This window comes from Dryobates pubescens, chromosome 13 (assembly GCF_014839835.1).
Source record: "Dryobates pubescens isolate bDryPub1 chromosome 13, bDryPub1.pri, whole genome shotgun sequence".
Taxonomy (NCBI): Eukaryota; Metazoa; Chordata; class Aves; order Piciformes; family Picidae; genus Dryobates; species Dryobates pubescens.
Window position 1 is genome coordinate 12,554,257 of NC_071624.1, and position 15,902 is coordinate 12,570,158.

The 15,902-nt window shown below is 39.2% G+C and overlaps 1 protein-coding gene across 11 annotated transcripts in view; it reads right to left on the bottom strand.

Annotated features, from left to right (window-relative positions):
• Positions 1–15,902, bottom strand: part of ATP11B (ATPase phospholipid transporting 11B (putative)) — a 70,772-nt gene that overhangs the window by 23,157 nt on the left and 31,713 nt on the right. For all 11 annotated transcript variants that reach the window (XM_054167062.1, XM_054167065.1, XM_054167063.1 and 8 more), the window contains exons 12-25: positions 15,565–15,762; positions 15,100–15,258; positions 14,356–14,528; positions 14,073–14,141; positions 12,431–12,504; positions 12,243–12,346; positions 11,933–12,114; positions 11,038–11,241; positions 9,883–10,036; positions 7,274–7,376; positions 5,413–5,558; positions 3,578–3,637; positions 2,782–2,909; positions 1,236–1,374 (exon numbers count right to left, since the gene is read on the bottom strand). In XM_054167062.1, coding sequence (XP_054023037.1) covers positions 1,236–1,374; positions 2,782–2,909; positions 3,578–3,637; positions 5,413–5,558; positions 7,274–7,376; positions 9,883–10,036; positions 11,038–11,241; positions 11,933–12,114; positions 12,243–12,346; positions 12,431–12,504; positions 14,073–14,141; positions 14,356–14,528; positions 15,100–15,258; positions 15,565–15,762 — 1,893 coding nt within the window. The remainder of the gene's footprint in view (positions 1–1,235; positions 1,375–2,781; positions 2,910–3,577; positions 3,638–5,412; positions 5,559–7,273; positions 7,377–9,882; positions 10,037–11,037; positions 11,242–11,932; positions 12,115–12,242; positions 12,347–12,430; positions 12,505–14,072; positions 14,142–14,355; positions 14,529–15,099; positions 15,259–15,564; positions 15,763–15,902) is intronic.

Here is a 15,902-nt window from a genome sequence, read left to right on the forward strand (position 1 = left end):
TTCATAGTGTGGAATTACATTTAGAAGAGCACTGAAGGTCCTTTACCAAAGTCACACAGCTTGTAACAAATGACAAGAGGACACTCTTACAGCTCATACTCAGTTGTAAGAGAAACACAACTATTTTCAAGTTATTATGTCTTAATGTCACGATGAAATAGGTACCTCACCTAGTTGCACCATTCTCCCTTTATTACTCTTTTCTCTGCAGGGATGCTGACCACTCGCTCACATGCTCTCTGATTTTAGTCATTCAAGACAATTCTAATCATTGTACATCATTATAAGCTTTCTTTGGCTAAAGTTCCTGAGCTCATGTCTACTCCCCATCACCAGGTGACCACTGAATACTGCATGATGCTGCTTTTTGCACTTTGTGCCAAAACTTGCAACTCTGCCAAGCGCTACACAAGAATCAGCAACCACTTCATGTCAGCAGTGAGAACGGCATGAGAGAAGCAAATGTATTTTTGCATTGGCACATGTAGCAGTTCTAGGAGAGAAAAATCAGTAGCTAATTGTTCTAAACTGGGTTGACTAACTCTGAACCAGGGAAAATAAGGGAGAAAACTTGCATTGGCTTTATCCAAGCTTCAGAGGTTTTTTTGTATATGGTTTTAAGAGCTTTAAAATAGTCAAATTAGTGTTTCATTAAAGTTATTGTCCTAAAATCATTTATTGAATAGAAGCATCTTGTGCCACTTCATTTAAAAAAATTCTGAGTAATTGAAACAATACAGTTTTGGACAAAGCTTCAAGAATTTTGGCAACTTTCAGAGTTGAGCCTGATTTTGTAACTGATGCTAAAGAGAAGCCATTGTTTGACACTGCAACTAAGTCAAACTCACAATGAGTTTTGAATGAATGAATAAATTCTCATTTACTGAAGCAATGACACGGGATTTTGACAAAAATGGTATACAAAATAAAGCCACATTTAAGTAACCATAGTACATGCATTGTCTTGAAACACATATTGTGAGGAAGTGTATGTCCATAAAGAATATGTCTTGCAGTTTCCAGACTAAGAAATGTTACTTTGAATATACACATGAATACCGGCAAAGCATCTTTGGTAATTTATGTGATTCATTAACAAAAACCAAACAAAACCAAAAACCAAACACCCAAACCTTAAGATTTTTTTCTTACATAAGAGGATTTTTTTTTTTTTTTAAATAAAATTAAGAAATAACCCCCAAAAATACAGTGGTAGAATAATGTTTATGATGTACCTGGCCATTTCCCAGCAGAGAGGTGTCTTCTCCCATTAGAAGATAAGAGCCATAAAAGAAAACAAATGCATGAAAAAAGCCCAAGATGGTCCAGTAAAGAAATGGTTTAAACCCCAGATGGGCATTTTTACTGATGTCTCTGCAGAAATAAAACAGATTTGGGATTTCAGATTGTCTTTACATAAGCCATCAGCTGTTCACATTGCATGCCTGCTACTGCTTTGAATAAATATAACTTTCAGCTGCACCAAGATACACTTAACAAATGCTGACATGTATTAAAAAAACTCCTCAAAAACATAAATCATGAAAAGAAAATAGGAAAAACCTCAGAGAGCTCTCATGATTTGCCTCTGCTTTATGCAGGCATCACCAACGGCAAAGGTCTCTACTGAGTCAAATTGGGAATAGCACAAACTAGAAATCTTCTCCCTTGAGGTGGAATTGCAAGAGGATGGAAGAGCCGGATCTGATACTTGCCTCTTGCTCTGTTTAAAAGGCCTTTAGGGAAAGAGAAACATCTCCTTTTAACAAAAATATTTATGTTTTCCAAAAAAAAAGCAGTAAGCAGTGCAATGCACTACCACTGGAAAGACATTTAACACTACAGGAAATTACTTCCCTTCTTAGTAAAGCATTGTTTGTGATGACTCCCCTAATCACAGCGCCCTAGTTCTTCACCTGCATGTCTGAATGATTTTCACCTCCTACATGTAATAGAAGAGAAGGCTTCCAATCATGGAAGCTGACCACATGCTTAGGGCTCTAGTCTTAACATGACTGATATAAGATGATGTTTCCCTGAAAATACTCATGTTAATTTATAGGATGAATAGTATGGAGCTGCAGTTCCTTCTCATCAAATGTTATGAGCAATTGCAGAAATTACTGTTACAGTTTTAAGACTGATGTCTTAATTGGAAATGAAGCTTTCCAGAGAGTTTGATTGCCAGGGATGGGCAGCTCTTGGAGACTGGACACAGAATCGTGCAAGAGAAGTGCATAAGAAGGCCATTCCATGGGCCTGCTGATCATCTTATATTTTGAGCACAAGCTTGTTTTTCTCTCTCTTCTGGGCTCGCTCTGCTTGCATCCTGCCTGAGCAATCTGCTATTTGGGCTATAAGGTATTGCGGGTAGAGATAACCGGGGCTAGCTGTGTCCAGAGTGGGGTGAGAGAGCTGAATTTTGGATAAGAGAGGGTATGGTGCTGCTGTTAATCTGTAAATTCATGGGGGGGAGGGGGGGTTGTTGTTGTTTTTTGGTCTATGTTTATTGCCTTTCATACTTTTCTATTTAGTCTGCTGTTTGTAAATACAGTTTCATTTTGCTTCTAAAATTCTGAGTGTGGTAAATGTGCTCCTCAGGGTAAACTTCCAAATTGTTGTGGGGAAGGGGGTGTGGGTGTCTAACCCAACCCACCACAATTATAGATTGAAAAAAAATAAATAAATGGCAGGAATGCATAGTAGCAAGTTCAGACTTGTGTAGGTGCTGTGATTGTTGTAAAGGATGTAGCACTGTGGCCACAGGTAAGAGATACGTACCGATAGAGCACAGGTTTGCTCTGCAGTACATGCGGATGCACATGCTGTTCAAAAAGACTGTAGATGAGGACAGGCAAGGAAGTGAAACAAATATTGTACAAAGTCAGGTATACACTGTCATAGAGCGTCTGAAAAGGGAAACAAAAAGCAATTTGTTGAGTCTTGCAAAAAATAAAAGTCCTTTGTGTTTTGTATGAAAAATTATTTAGCACACTAACAGCGGCAACAAAACACCTCTTAATTGGGTGAATTTGCTAGTTATTAAAAAACTATCCTCACATAACCAGCTAGCAACATCAAGGTATCAGAGAAAATGAAGCAGGGTATGTACCAAATCTGTGCTGCTCCTGTGTAGCTTCATAGAATGGTTTGGGTTAGAAGGGACCTTAAATTAGACCATCTAGTTCCAACCCCCCTGTTATGGGCAGGGACACTGTCCACTAGACCAGGTTGCTCATGGCCTCATCCAACCTGGCCTTGAACACATCCAAGGAAGAGGCACCCATGACCTCCCTGGGCAACATGTTCCAGTGTCTTACCACCCTTACAGTAAAAGATTTTCTTTCTTGTATCTAGTCTAAACCTGCCCTCCTCAAGCTTCAATCCATTCCCTCTCGTCCTATCACAACAAGCCCTTGTAAGAAGTCCCTTCCTGGTTTTCTCACAGGCCCGCTTCAGGTACTGGAAGGCCACTGTAAGGTGTCCCCAGAGCCTTTAGCCCAGAGTTCTTTACCCTTTTTTCCAGTTATTTACCCTGTATGTTTCATATACATTTAACAAGGCATCAAGTACTCACTTGTTGTGAAAACAAACAGAAGAACTGATATAAAAATTGTGGTGTAATAAAGCACACATTCTGGAAAAAAAAAACAAAAAAACAGAAAAGTGAAGGAAACAGTTAATCCTCAGTATAGGGCTCACAGCCCTCAAAAGAAATTACTAACTCTGGCAAGCTGGTAAGAATACACACAGAGAGCATAAAGCACTTCAGCACTAAATTCGGCAAAGCGAAGCAATATGCTTTGCTTGAGAGTGTATTTTGCCTGTCCTTTGGGACAACAGACCTGAAAAATATAAGCATAATTATATGTGTTTGATGAACAGATCTCATTATGGCAGTATAAGCAGTGTTAAATGAGAGAAATCCATCCATTTTCCACTCAGGTTTTATTTCAGGAATTGATGTGCAAAATAGTTTCCACATCACACTCCAGACCTCCTATGCCCTGCTCATGTCAGATTTTTGCATGGAAGTAGACAAAAACTAACATCTAATGCCATCTTTAAATGGAAGCAAACAAAAGAAGATAAAAAGTGTATTGGTGGCCAGTGATATACGTCAGATACATTTCAAGTTGGCTTCTTATCAAGTAAACAAACAAACCAAGCCAGAACAAACCCCAGACATTTCAACATTCAACACCCAACCTAGGATTGAGGTCGCTGGCCCGTGCTCTCACTCCTCCTAGCTGCTGTTCCATGCCCATAGCTTCCTGATGGGTGCCCAGATATAACTCAGTCCCTGGTGCTTACTTCCCTTGCAGTGTTTCACCTCACAATTTTTTGAATCAAAGCTGCGACCATGTTCTGGTTTGAGTTAGAAGAGAATGAATTCTGCTCAGGGATTTTATTTTTCAGCTCAGCCTCTTATAACCAACTGCACTTTCTGAAGTTAATGACATATTTTGACAGACAGTGTCTGCTTCTAGCAGTGAAAATACTCAAGGGTGTAAAGGGCTGCACCTGTAGGGAGAAGCAGACTGAACAGATGGCTCTAAACTGACCAACAAGGTATTCCATTCCCTCTACGTCATCTTTGGTATATGAGCTGAGGGACCACTAGGGTCAAGTTCTTCCTCCTCTTCTTCACTCTGTTCTGCCTTTGATCCTGATCCATGAGTTCCTGAACCTAGTTCCTATCTGCCCCCAAATCCTGTCTGGGACTTCTGCCACAGCATCAGTGGTGATGGTGAGTAACTTCCACCAGGGAGGTTGAGTTTAATATTTGCTTTGTATATACTTATTATTTTCATTAGTTTTGGTTTTCATTTCTAATACACAGGTCTCTCTCCCTTATTCCTTTTCCTTTTAGGAAGAGAGAGGGGCTGGTGGAGAGCTTCTGTCACTTGTTTAATAGCTGGCCCAGATCTAATCCTTGACAGACTGTTAAGTTTTCTTAAGGTCAGTCTGCCGGTAAAGAGCATGCTCTCTCCTCACACCCTTCCTGCAGACCCTTCCCTTCCTCAACTTCCTGTGCTCCTTTTTTCTTATAAGACAGATGAATGGATTTGGTTCACATTAAAGCAATGAACACAAAATGTTATACTTCTGCATCTTGCTACAGAATGGATTCAATTTCATGCTAGTAATACTGCTTTGAGAGAGCAAGCACGTCTGCTCTCAGCCTGGGCACACTCATTTTGGTATTTAACACCTATTTCTAGGTGGAAGGACTAAATGTCACAAACTGCTGCATTTGGTTGTAAAATATATTAAAAAATATAAAACAAAGCAGAAAATGTTTTGCATATAGATATATAGCAACCAAAAACTTAGAACTGGAATAAACTTCTTGCTGGGAAAAAGTTACCTATTTAATGTGAACTTCACTGGTACTCTTTGAAGACTTACCTTATAAAAAAAGTACTGTACAAGGGTTGCTATTCTAATATAGTAAAAGTGTCCATGAACAAAAAGCAACTTGGAGAGGAATTTGAACCGTGCTATTGCATAGTCACTGTTTCTTACAGCTTGTCTTCCTTCCTTGCCCATGATTCCTGTCACATTTGGGAAACAAAACAGAAAACAGGTTAAACCTTATAAAAATTGAAGTTTAAAACCAAACAAACACAAACCAAACCACAAAAGAGACCTGCAGCTACATGTTCTGTTTTCCTGCACTTCAACATTATAAAGACTTCATCAACCTTCAGTTCTAAAAGATGTTATTCCTGACACTAACAGCTAAAGGAAACTACTCATTTGGTGCTGATTCAATTAAAAATTAATAATAAAAGACCATTTCCATAAGGCATGCTTTAGAAAAGATTTTTACAAGGACATAGAAACAGTAAGATTTGTACAAAACCAAACCCAAGCAAACCATCATCAATCCATGATTAATTTACTTAGTATGATTCACTTCAGAAAGGTTTTTCTTATGGTACTTCCTGGGAATAACACATGGCCTATACTGAATGGTAGAATAAAAGCAATGCTGCTCTTACAATAGTACCACCTTAGAAAAAAAGTACTGTACAAGGGTTGCTATTCTAATATAGTAAAAGTGTCCATGAACAAAAAGCAATTTGGAGAGGAATTTAAACCTTGCTATTGCATAGTCACTGTTTCTTACAGCTTGTCTTCCTTCCTTGCCCATGATTCCTGTCACATTCCTAAAAACCATTATTAATATTAGGATAAGCATACATGGAGGATACAAAATGCTCTTTTACAGAAGAGAACTGGCCCAGATATCTAAAAACCAGGTACTTAGAAGTGCTGATTGCTTTGAGAAAAAGAATTGACAAAGATAGTCTAAAGGTCTCATCACCCTTGATTGCAAAGACTTGCCAGTTCTGGGCAGTGCATATGTAATGTCTAATACAAAATGCAAAAAAAAAGGTGGACAGTTTTTTAATAAACTTCAGTTAATTGATAAACCAGATGTAGAATAAAACATCATTTGCCTTTGGCTTGTAACCTTGTCAAGCAGTCTATGCTCACTGTCTTAAAAATCATGGCCACATACTTACATGATAAACATTACACATATCTTTTTACTCACAGAGGGAGACAGACTGAATATTCTGATGTACAACACCTTTTGTAAGAACCTCCAGCATTTACTATTATACCAAAAACCATTCAAAGTTAGTAAAAGGAATACCAGAACACTATGTGATGGGTACCAATTCAGTTGTATATTCTCTTTTGCACCCAATTGCATTACACACCAGAAAAAGTTTAAAGGTCCTGGCCAGATAATAAATAGAATACTGCCAAGCTTAGCTGAGAATCAGTAACAGTCTCTCAACAGATACAATGAATGCCTTCTTGAAGAGAAACCAGACACAAATGGCATTTCTAGGTTGATGCAGATGTGGTGCAAATAGTGGCAGTTTAGTGCAAAGAAAGGTTTAAAGGTCAAATTTACACAGGAACTTAGAATCTACAACGTCTAAAGCTACAGATATCCACTTCCAGTATCTGAAGCGGTGTACTTCTGAGATTGTAGTTACATAGAAATCTTTGCTGTTATGGCAGCATTGAGTAGAACTTCTGATTATTGTTAAGCTACACAACAAACCTAAGATTTCTGAAGGCAAATAGCCTTAAATTTTACATTTCACTAAAACTGCTACAACAGATGATTCATATTAACATCCTGTCATTCACAGGTGAAAAGATTTTATACAAGTTTGGGTGTTTATCAATACTACCCTCTAGTAAAATTTGCATTTTATTTATCTCTCTGCCAAAAGAAAGTTACCTATGCCAACATGTGCTTCTTGTATCATGCTCACATCATTAGCACCATCACCAATTGCTAATGTTATAGGTTTCTCTGGAGATGTTTTTAACAGTCGCACTACCTGGAAAAGGAAAAAAAGTAAGGTAGAATCTGTTCAGATTAGACATACAGTCTGCCTAGAAACCATGCCACTAATTCCCAAGCACCTTAGTTAGTTACCTGCTTGTAAATATAATTAGTATGCTTTATGAATGTGCATGCTTGAGTGAAAAATATTTCTGGCATACCACATGTGCAAATTCGTTGTTCCTTTAGAAAAGCTGTTTGCTTTGGGCCATGAGTCTTCTTTAAATATGCCTGCTTTGAGCTTATTTGGCTGGCTTTACTTAGATGATCTTTTGCAACTCCTAATTTGGTGCTTTCATACAGAACAGTCAAGTACAAATTAGGACTAAAAATTTACTTAGGGAGTAATCCAGACATAATGCTCTTTATTGGACATGCCCAGATTCTTCACATTTTCAATTACTGGAACTAGTCTGTGTTAAACAGGAATCCCAAAATCCAATGTATTACCTCAAAGATCAATACCTGCTGTTATTACTGAAAGCAGTTTATATTTCAAGCAATTTCATTATCACCAATAGGTATTCTCAGTTGGAAAAGACACTGAAGAAGATATGATAGAGGGGAAAAAATTTGTTTAGATACAATGCTCCAAAGTCCTTGAAAGAAGAACAGTGATATCCAGCTCTTGACAGAAAATAAACAGACCATTAATTTAAGTATCCACAATACCTAAACACAGAAGAATTAGTTAGAAGAGGCTTTTTTTGTGAAGGAGAATTAGTAATTCATTAACCTTCCAGACAGCTCTAACTAAAAGTAGAAGCCTCAGGCTGAAGAGGTAAAGGTGTGAATGCAGATCCAAAAGGCTTTCTAAAACCAAAAGATAATTATCTAAGAAGAAACATTGCACTTCTCTCCCTGAAGTTCTAGAAAACCCAAAGTGGAAATATGAACTACATGAGGTAGTTGATACAATGAATTACATTCAAAAAATTGAGTTCTAGCTGGCAGCAGCAGAGCATTGATTCATAGGAGCAGTAATTCACACGAGAAACACAACGGTGATTAAATACAGCCCATAGTTCAGAGAAATTCACCTGATTATGGGGGTATATTCCCTAATTGCAGGTATTAACATTGAAGCTGGGGAGTTTTCCATTCCTAAAGGGTAATTACTTCCAAGTACACTTAGCATTAGATCTTAACAAGAAGCCTTAAACAGGAAACAAGGCTGCAGTATGTCACCCAGATCAGTCCTCATGAGATACTGAAGACTGTGGTAACTTAGACAGGCAAACATCTATGTGAAAAGGTCAAGACAAATCCTCTGGCAAATTTTAACAAGAGTAGTCAGCAGCAGCTCTGAATGGCTGACATGAAAGATGTTTAAAAAGGCTTCCAAGCTATAAAATACACAACAAGAAGCAGTGATACCACTAACCACATATTAACAAGCAATACAATTAACAGAAAAGAGGCAGAAAATAGCAAGATGAGCTACAGTTAACCTTGGAATAAACCTCACAGAAAGGGTGCCTAGAGAAGAAAACCAAATGCAAGGCCATACACTTCCTTCCTGCCTGCCCTCCCATGTTAATGGCATTTGTCTCAGGCTTTTCTGTACTTCAATGTTTCAAATTAAAGAGTCACTGCCATCAAAATTAGGCTTTGCTGTACTTCATGACAAGACACAGGAAATAAAAAGGAGATTATCAGCTGGACAGGATCCGAATTAAGCAAAGCATTATTGGCTGCTATCTGCCAAATTTGGCAGTACAAAAAGCACAGTATAAATCAAGTCAAATAACACAATAAGAACAAATAAGGACAAAATAAGAACCCAAGCAAATAACTACATTTTAAAGAGAGGGGATGGCAAAAATTTCAGCTAAAAAAGTGTACATCAAGTGGACACATCCAAAAAGTTGTTTTTCTCAGTTACAAACAACTTGCTTTTAACATTTTATTGAAACTAATACTACATCACATTTTATTCACAGGTGAACAGTTTTATAACAAACTAGAAGTCTGGCTACACTTTGGAAGCATGCAAACAAGTCACTCATGCTATAGTAAACCAGCCTGCCCACTTTTGCACACCCAGTACCTCACATGAGGGTTTCCTAGTGCCTCAAGGTAAAAAGATAGGGGTTTATTCCCTTTTCTTTTTGATGAGGTGGTTTTAAAACTCTTTTAGACACACACTTTTTTTCCCCCACAGTTGCATGAATTATTATGAAGCTTTTTTGGCTTGGAGAAGTGATGGAACTGACAGTGAAAAAGCATGCAGGTGTGCCTTACAGAACATTCAAAAGGCTGACTAAAGATTAGCCTTTTCTTGCACAGTGCCAGTGTTTTGCCTCCCTCCTACACACACTTGCAAATTTCTACTAACACATGTAGAAACTTCTGAGCAAACCACCTGAATTTAACAAGGGTTGAAAAGTCAGCCATAAATAAGGTCAGGCAAGCAAACAAAGCAGTCCCAGAAATCCTTGCCTCCTCAAAGCAGGATAAAAAACACTTAAATGACAAAGCTGGTTAATATTCTTCCTTACCTTTGCTTTCTGAAGGGGTGCCATGCGACAGCACAACACTGCAGAGCAGTTTTTGCAAACTTCCATGAACAGTTTTTCATGTTCCCTGAGTGCGAGAGAAAGGCTGGTGCCGTCCACAACCAGTCCGTGCTGGATAACATGGTCTTCCTTTATTCTATTCAGGGACAAAGCAGTTGGCTATGTATCAGTGCAATGCACAAACTTTAATTTTGTTATGAGCTATGCACTTGTCCATACAAGAAATTGAGAAGTTAGCCTGGTAGACAGGCTACTTCTGCAAGCCTATTTTTGGTGGTATTTTGTGGTTTTTTTAAAGGCCACAACAACCCCATGCAGTGCTACAGGCTGGGGTCAGAGTGGGTGGAGAGTGGCCAGGAAGAAAGGGACCTGGGGGTGCTGATTGATAGTAGGCTGACCATGAGCCAGCAGTGTGCCCAGGTGGCCAAGAAGGCCAATGGCATCCTGGCCTGCATCAGGAATAGTGTGGCCAGTGGGAGCAGGGAAGTAACACTGCCCCTGTACTCAGCACTGGTTAGGCGACACCTTGAGTACTGTGTCCAGTTCTGGGCCCCTCTGTTTAGGAACGATGTTGAGTTGCTTGAATGTGTTCAGAGAAGGGCAACAAAGCTGGGGAGGGGTTTGGAAAACAAGCCCTATGAGGAGTGGCTGAGGGAGCTGGGGTTGCTTAGCCTGGAGAAGAGGAGGCTCAGGGGAGACCTTATTGCTGTTTACAACTACCTGAGGGGAGGTTGTAGCCAGGTGGGGGTTGGTCTCTTCTCTCAGGCAAGCAGCACCAGAACAAGAGGCTACAATCCCCAGCTGTGCCAGGGAAGGTTTGGGCTGGATGTTAGGAAAAAGTTCTTCACAGAAAGAGTGATTGGCCATTGGGAGAGAGACGCCCAGGGAGGTGGTGGAGTCACCATCCCTGGAAGTGTTTAAGAGGGGACTGGATGAGGCACTTGGTGCCATGGTTTAGTTGATTAGATGGTGTGGGGTGATAGGTTGGACTTGATGATCTCAAAGGTCTTTTCCAACCTGGTTAATTCTATTCTAAGGCAACTTCATGTATTTGGCACATACATCAAAGAAATCAGCATAGCATTTGAATATAAAAGAAAGATCTCCCCTGAGATAATGAGGTCTCAGGTGGTTTACCTCTTGGCTAGCTGCCTCAGTTGTTCTGCACATGTGCTGTCTGACTTGTGTTGCACAAGCTCAAGGATGTTCATGGTTCTGTGAAAGTGTCCACATGATAAACTGACACTAACAGCTGTTTCGTGCTTATCTCCAGTGAGTACCCACACTTTGATGCCAGCCAACCTGAGTGCTTCTATAGTTTCTTGGACTTTCTCCTGCAGTCTAGAAACAAGAAAAATCTTAAACAACCAGTCAAACACTTCACAAAAAAAATAAAAAGAGCTCACACTGTAACTCCATTTTATTCCTGTGACCCCACATCATCATGATGTAGGACTGCATGTCCAATGTTATGTGTATTTTCAGAGAATCACAGACTGTCAGGTGACATTATTTTACCAGCAATAAAACTATGGTCTTGATGAAACAAAACTTGAACTTCAATCCTGGAAAGTGATCAAAAATTTGTAATAAACATATCTTAATTTAAATTAGCCATCACTGCTGCCCTTGAGAACCTTTAAAACAGTCCACAACAATTATTATCTGTTATGGTGCATGAAAAGTTTCTAAGTGATCCATCTGTGCCCTCCAGTGTACAATACACTCTCTGATATACAGAACAGACATCACACAAATAGAATGTTTTGTCAAGTAGCCATTGCCCTAAATACTGACTGCAATTACTCCATTCTACATATATTAACTCTCTCCTGATGAAGCACAATGTGTGTCATTGTTAAGCCAAAATCAGTTGGTACAACATGTGTTTTGAATGCTCCTCTCCTCAATCCAAACAAGACAGAACTTTTGGCTGTGGCAGGACATTTTTCCATGGCACGTATCATATTTCAGTTACAAATCCTAAACTCATAGTGGTTTTGAGGGTAGTTAGCAGAAACTCCATGCATACTTGTCTTCTACTCCTGTAGCCCCAAGTAACTCCAGATCCCTTTCTATGAAGTTGAATACATCTGCTAATCTTTCCTCCCGTTGCTGTAAGGCAGTCCTGGCCTCATGAAGGCGTTTGCCAATTTCTTGATACTCCTCAGGTGTGAATCTTCTGTAGGCTATGCACAAAGTTCTCAGTCCTTTCTGTGAGAAAATAAAAGACTACATTCAGAGCAGACATAATTCTAATCTAACAAGATGATGTCACCAGTCACAGACTTTTCTATCAGAACAATTTTCTCCCAATCAGCCGAGCAAGCATATATGCTTACCAAAGCAAATTCATCCACATGTATCCTTGTTTTGTCTATTTCTCCACTGTTACTACGAGGAAGAATGGAGGATTCTGCTCCCTTTGTGAATAAAAGCTTTTCCCCTGAAAAGGCAAATAGAACAGCAGTTAAGAATACACACTACTTCAGAAATTCTCAGCTGTGGCTTGTTAGCTTTCATCACTTACCTGAGGGACTCTCTACGATGACACTCATGCGTCTGCGGTTTGGATCAAACTCCAAAACATGAAGCAATTTATACCTGTATTTTGTAGTTTAATGGAGGAGGGAAAGGGCAGAAAACATTTTTTAGAAATAAATCTCCAAAGACAATTACTCTTACACCACAGAGCTTTTCCCAAAGTTGTTGGTTTTATATAGAAACTCTAAAAGTAACTCTACCACTATCAGGCAACAATAACTGTTATCAGTGGTTGTGCAACAGATTTCTTTCCATAATTTTATGTATATTTACAGAATAAACCAGGTTGGAAAAGTCCTTTGATATCATCAAGGCTAACCTATCACCCAGGACCATCTAAACAACTAAACCATGGCACTAAGTGCCTCATCCAGTCTCTTTTTAAACACTTCCAGGGATGGTGACTCCACCACCTCCCTGGGCAGCACATTCCAATGGCCAATCTCTTTGTCTGTGAAGAATGTCTTGCTAACATCCAGCCTAACCCTCCCCTGGCACAGCTTGAGACTGCATTTAACTCAATTTTATAAGACTAAAATATTTTTTCTATGTATAGAAAAAGTTTCCTGAATAGTTTCTCAAAGGTCTTTTCCAACCTGGTTAATTCTGTATTCTGAACATTAGGTTGACATTTGAAGATTACAATCAGCTCCTACCTACTCTTTTATCCTTCTGTCACTACTTCAAGTGGAACTTTGACAAATACATTTTGTTTCTCACATTTGTAAACAACCTACACGGTCAAGAGTGTAATGTTCCCTGATAACTGGTTATCTGTTGATATGTTACCACTACTTCAAATTTAAATGTCTAACATTAATTTTCTAAAGTACTGCCACATAGAATTAAACAGGTTGGAAAAGACCTTTGGGATCATTGAGTCCAACCTATCACCCAACACCATCTAATCAACTAAACCATGGCACCAAGCACCCCATCCAGTCTCTTCTTAAACACCTCCAGTGATGGTGACTCCACCATCTCCCTGGGCAGCCCATTCCAATGGCCAATCACTCTTTCTATGAAGAACTTCTTCCTAACATCCAGACTAAGCCTCCCCTGGTGCAGCTTGAGACTGTGTCCTCTTATTCTGGTACCGGTTGCCTGGGAGAAGAGACCAAACCCCAGCTGGCTACAACCTCCCTTCAGGTAGCTGGAGGAAGGTTGTAGCCAGCTGGGGGTTGGTCTCTAAGTGACAAAGATCAAGAGGATTGAAGGTGTTATGACATAGCACAGATATACAATTATTGATAATATTTCTAGTCATTTTGGGAAAGTTTAAAATGTGTTTTTAGGTTATGCATACATGAGACTGATTCTGGATACTTCTAGACCTGAAAGTGACAACCCTAAGAGCTATCCAGTTTTCCAACTCTGCTACAGCCACACCCTTTGAGGAACGGGCAAAGATGCAACCTGTCATAATATACATCTGCACAGAGTAGCTCAAACAAAATTCTTGCATCTCAGTTTCAATAAGTAAGGAATAAGATGCAAGCAGCCTTGAAAGCATTAAAAAGGGCATGCTGTGTAAAGGCAAGGTTTGCATGGGAACAGAGAGGATTAATTTATATCAATCTTCATTACTGCTTTGTCCTTCAAAAGAAACAAGGAATAAGAACAAATACCTCTCTGGTTTTCCAAGACTTTTTACTTCCATACTGTCCCCACTAATTCCAGTAAATACTACTCCAACCCTAAGAGGAAAAGAAAAATATACATTTAATCACTTTAGACAATGCTGTTGATTATGAGGGAAGGAGCAGAGAGGGAAGGAGGCTTTCATAGCACACTAACAGTACAGCTGAGGGCCTGGCACAAGTCTGTGTAATTTATAAGGCTATTTTTACCATTAATTGCCTGCCCTATGAGGCAATTTCTACATTAGATGGCTTTGGGGGTACAACTCACCGGCTTGCAGCTTCAACTAAAGCTTTCTCATCTGGTGAGGAAGCATAATATTCCAACTGGGGTGCTATTCCATTAGCATGCCAGGGGCCATCAGCACCATCTGTTTGATCTGCATTGATCTGCACTGTATGACAAAGACAAACTGCTTTCAAGAAGAGTTCTTCCTCTTTCATCTGTAATACAGAAAAAACTTTATTTGTAACATTTAGATTTCAACCCAACTTTTGAACATAATGAGAAAAAGCTTTTATTTAAAAATCTGTCAAATACTCCATGCTAATCACATATCAACATCTTTAATAAATGATATTTTTCAGTAGCACTTAATAGTTTCAAACTACTCAGAAATTCTGATTTAAAGAAAAGAAATACTAGAAGATTATTTCTCTGATGTAAAACATTTTCTATCTAAGATGCATATCATAGTATCATAGAATTAGTCAGGGTTGGAAGGGACCACAAGGATCATCGAGTTCCAACCCCATTGCCATGGGCAGGGACACCCCACACTAGATCAGGCTGGCCAGAGCCTCATCCAGCCTGGTCTTAAGCACCTCCAGGGACAGGGCCTCAACTACCTCCCTGGACAAACCATTCCAGGGCTTCACCACTCTCATGGTGAAGAACTTCCTCCTCATGTCCAGGTAAAATGGTAGAGCCTCTAACAGAAGTAGCCAAGAGCAATTTGACCTGCAGGATGCTGATGTTTGAACAAGGGGATTAGGGTGGGGGGAAAGGTCTTACCAAACCATGCCTATTTCCATCTGGAGAATCTTCAGAAAAACCCTCTGGTGTTAGTTTACCATTGACCTCTTGGTACTTTATGCCATTAATGGAGCACTCCCGAAACTGCATCTCATTTTCAGTTAATGTGCCAGTTTTGTCTGTAAACACATACTCTACCTTTCATAAAAGAAAGCAAAAAACCAGACTTGGAGTTACATGCATTTGTTAGAATCAAAGTTAAAATAAACAAACTCACACTCTCTTACACACCTTTGTTTGGTCATGTCAAACATTTTCATTTCTGCTATCAAATACTTCTGCTTTATTTTAAAATTACTCAGAAATCAAAGCACAAGAGAAAAAACAACACCCAACTGTTTGCAGTAATGAATTTCAATTTGGAAAAAGAAGTAGAAAATTGATAGTTTAAAAAAAAAAAAAAAAAGAAAGAGAAAGGAACAAACAACATATATTTTACTCTACCTGGCCCAGCTCCTCATTGAGGTCTGAAGTATTTACTTGTGCTCTCTGGTTTGTTTCCTTGTGATAGAGGTCAAGATCCCAGCCAATAAAAAAAGATCCAAGAAACTTCTGCATCTCAACAGTCACATAAAGTGAGATAGGTATGATAAAGTTGTAAAGGACCAGAAAAGCAAGAAAATCTGAAATAAATCTCAGAATCTATGAGAGAGAGAACAATGTAAAGGTTAATGCAGTGATCAGGTGAAGCATGGTCACTTAGTTGCTTCAATATATATGAAAAAAAAGACAAATTGACAGAGCCAGAGGAAACCACCTCCCACCTAGATACGAGAGAGAAA